We start from the raw sequence: 2921 nt of genomic DNA on the forward strand, positions 1-2921 counted from the left end.
ACCCCAGCACTCTTGGGAACAGAGAATTCCATGCTGGCTCAGAGAACCATAACCAGGATCTTCTCCTTGCTCTCAGGGCAGGTTCCTGGGTCAGCCTCTGGCTCCTATATATCTATACCCACCTCCAACCTGACTGGGGCACACATTTCCTTCTAGTGTCACAACAGGGGGATGCCCTCAACAGTGGGGTGGCTGGGAACATCTAGACAGCCCAACCTCCCAGCAGATACGTTCAGATCACTAGACAGCTGATCCAGTGTGGGTACGAGTGCCAGGGAAGGCTTCTGAAGGGAACAGAGCACCTCCATAAGATGAAGTCGGGAGGGCAATGACCTCCAGGCCTGTGCTCCCAAAGAATACCAGACCACTCCCCCAGGCAAGATTGGAAGTGTAGACAGCACAGGAGAGATGAATTCTTCCCATTCCACTGAGCCCTGGCTCCCAGATTGCCTACCCAGGGCTCAGTCCGCTACGACCCCAGATACCCCAGCCCAGTTTGGCCTTCAGCACTTTCTCAACTCTTTCCCAGGGCCCTGAGCACTAGGGCCACCTATCTGTTCCCACTCCCCATATGGGGTTAGGGTCCTGGTGGTCAGGGACCAGACAGAAGGGTGTGTACCAAGATCAGGCTGTGATCAGCCCCCCGGAGCCGGAAGCACATACCCTCTGAGAGCCAGGTGGGCCACCTCATGCTCTTGGGGCAAGCACACAGGTCAGGAAACACTTCCAAAGTCCTTTATTGGGCTGCAAGGCCAGGAGCTGCCCTTAGATTAGGGTCCCATTCCAGAGGCTTGAGGTCCATGCCCATTCCCGACTGGGGAGACAGCCTCCTCTGATAGGCTACTTGATTCGTTCCTTCAGGTATTCCCAGCCCTCTTTGGTGTATTCACAGGCCTTGGAAGGGGCCACCGACAGGGCCGACATCACCGTCATGATGCCTGTGGGGAGGGAAGAAGGGCCCAATGCCTGGTCAGGCTCCCCACCTGCAGCCAAGGAGTTTAATCCAACCCCTTGGGACACCCAACTCAGCCATGCTCTTAGAGGTGCCACTTCCAACTTTGTCAATTCCACACCAGGAAACTGAGACAGGAGGGACAGGACCTCACCTTGTCTGAGGCCACCTGACCCTGATGTGCTCCAGTGGTGGCCCAAGCTCTCAAAAAGAGGCTCCATCTTGCTCCTACCTCTCTGGAACCTCCACCCCTTCTCTTTCAGATGTGGGAGAGGCACACACAGCAATAAGGGGAGTGATGGAAAGGCATGACCAGGAAGCAGGGTCAGGGGTGCTAGACTAGGGTACGTGGGGTCACACCCCCAAGCAGAGGGACCAGGGCCTACCTGAATTCCAGGTCTCACGGATGTGAAAGTTAAACTTTGGAGGGGCTGGGAGCTGGGAAGAGACAGGGGGGAAGGGGCTGATGAGAGGGGAAGGGCCTGGCAGCCCCAACTCCCTCCCGAGACAGGGAAAAGCAGCACATGCCCCAGTGTGGAGGACACCAAGCAAGGTTGGAGGGACTAGGGACTGAAGGCCACCCCAGAGTTGATTCCCATCAAGCTTCAGCCTCACTCCCGGCATGGGGTACCTGGGGTATCTTCAGGCCCGTCTGCTCACACACGTACTGGCTGAACTGGTACATGGCAGGGGGGACAACCTCCTCCGCCCTCTGAAGGGCTGCCTGGCTCTTGTCGCTGGGCCCCAGCAGCTCCTGGTCGTACACCAGGTAGACCACTCCCCCAGCCACACTCCCCTTGATGAGAAACCTGAATGCAGGGAAGGGAACGACAGCAGCTTAGGGAACACTGCAGGCCACCCACGGGATGTGTGTGGCGGGGGGGGGGGGGTGGGGGGGTGGGCGGGGGGGAAGGGCCTTAGGCCTATGGTAGTATGAGTTAGACCCCTAGGGAGCCCCACAATCCAAAATGTAACATACTTGAAGCCAGGCAGCTAATAGGGAAATGACTGGGCACCTTGCTAGCTCAGAGGCATGCTTGACCCCTACTAGGCACAGTACTCCATTTACAGTGTGCAAAGCAGGAGTACTCCGCCCATTCAACTTATAAACTGAGGCCCGCAAAGGGACAGTGGATCACTAATGATTCCGCACAGAGCAGGGAACAGTGAAGACATAAGTCCCTTGACTTTCTGCCTTCTGCCCGAGGAGGGACCCTCCGCAAGGGTTTTCCAAGTGTATCTGGTCGCTTCCTGTATGTCCAGCGCCGCTGTGGGTGCGCATTCACCTCCTAATAAATGGCGTGCGGCACACCCACTTTACAGAGAAGGCAACTGAGACTCGGAGAGATCTCGTATTCCGAGAATACGAAAGCAAGGGCTCGCGCGACCTCGGGAATCACCTCTCCGCTTGAAACTCAGTTTCCCCATGTGGGCCATAGGGCACCTGACACTACGGGAAACGAAGAGCAGGTGGGGAGCAAACCAGAGGAGGGTGTCCCCAGGGAGGACTTTCTCGGGAGCTCGGGGCCCGCCCGCCACACGCACCTCATCATCGACCACACTCGGGACACCATAGCCGCTCGACTCCGCGCGCAAGGACAGTCGGCTCGCCCGCCGCTTCCGGTAGCGAAGCGGCAGAGGCCTCTGGGAAGTGTAGTTTCCCTTGTCAGCCGCAAAGGCCTCAGGGAGTCGGAGTCTCGTTACCGCTCAGAAATGCCAGAGGTTTGGGTCCCACCGCAAAAGTGTGCGGTGAAGCAATCTTATGGGCCGGGCCGCCGCAAAGCTGTCTGGGAAATGTATTCGGCACTGCCTTATGAGGCGCCGGACGACTTGCCTAGCCGCCAAGGCTCCTGGGAAATGTAGTCCGGTCTCGGTGGCGTGAATGAAAAGAGGAGTAGGATGTATGGAGTGAGGCCTGAGGGTGACGCAAGAAGATGTCGGAGCCCGGGAGATCCACCCGCGCCTGCGC

At 57.9% G+C, this 2921-nt stretch overlaps 1 protein-coding gene across 1 annotated transcript; it reads right to left on the minus strand.

The window, feature by feature from the left end:
- Positions 1-719: 719 nt before the first annotated feature.
- MICOS13 (mitochondrial contact site and cristae organizing system subunit 13) lies at positions 720-2921 on the minus strand. Its single transcript, XM_080674461.1, has 4 exons — positions 2498-2921; positions 1584-1761; positions 1339-1390; positions 720-938 (listed from the first exon to the last, which is right to left on the minus strand). The coding sequence occupies exons 1-4, from the start codon at positions 2524-2526 to the stop codon at positions 841-843; spliced, it is 357 nt and encodes a 118-aa protein (XP_080530587.1). The 5' UTR covers positions 2527-2921; the 3' UTR covers positions 720-840.

Source organism: Plecotus auritus (assembly GCF_963455305.1).
Source record: "Plecotus auritus genome assembly, chromosome: 6".
Taxonomy (NCBI): Eukaryota; Metazoa; Chordata; class Mammalia; order Chiroptera; family Vespertilionidae; genus Plecotus; species Plecotus auritus.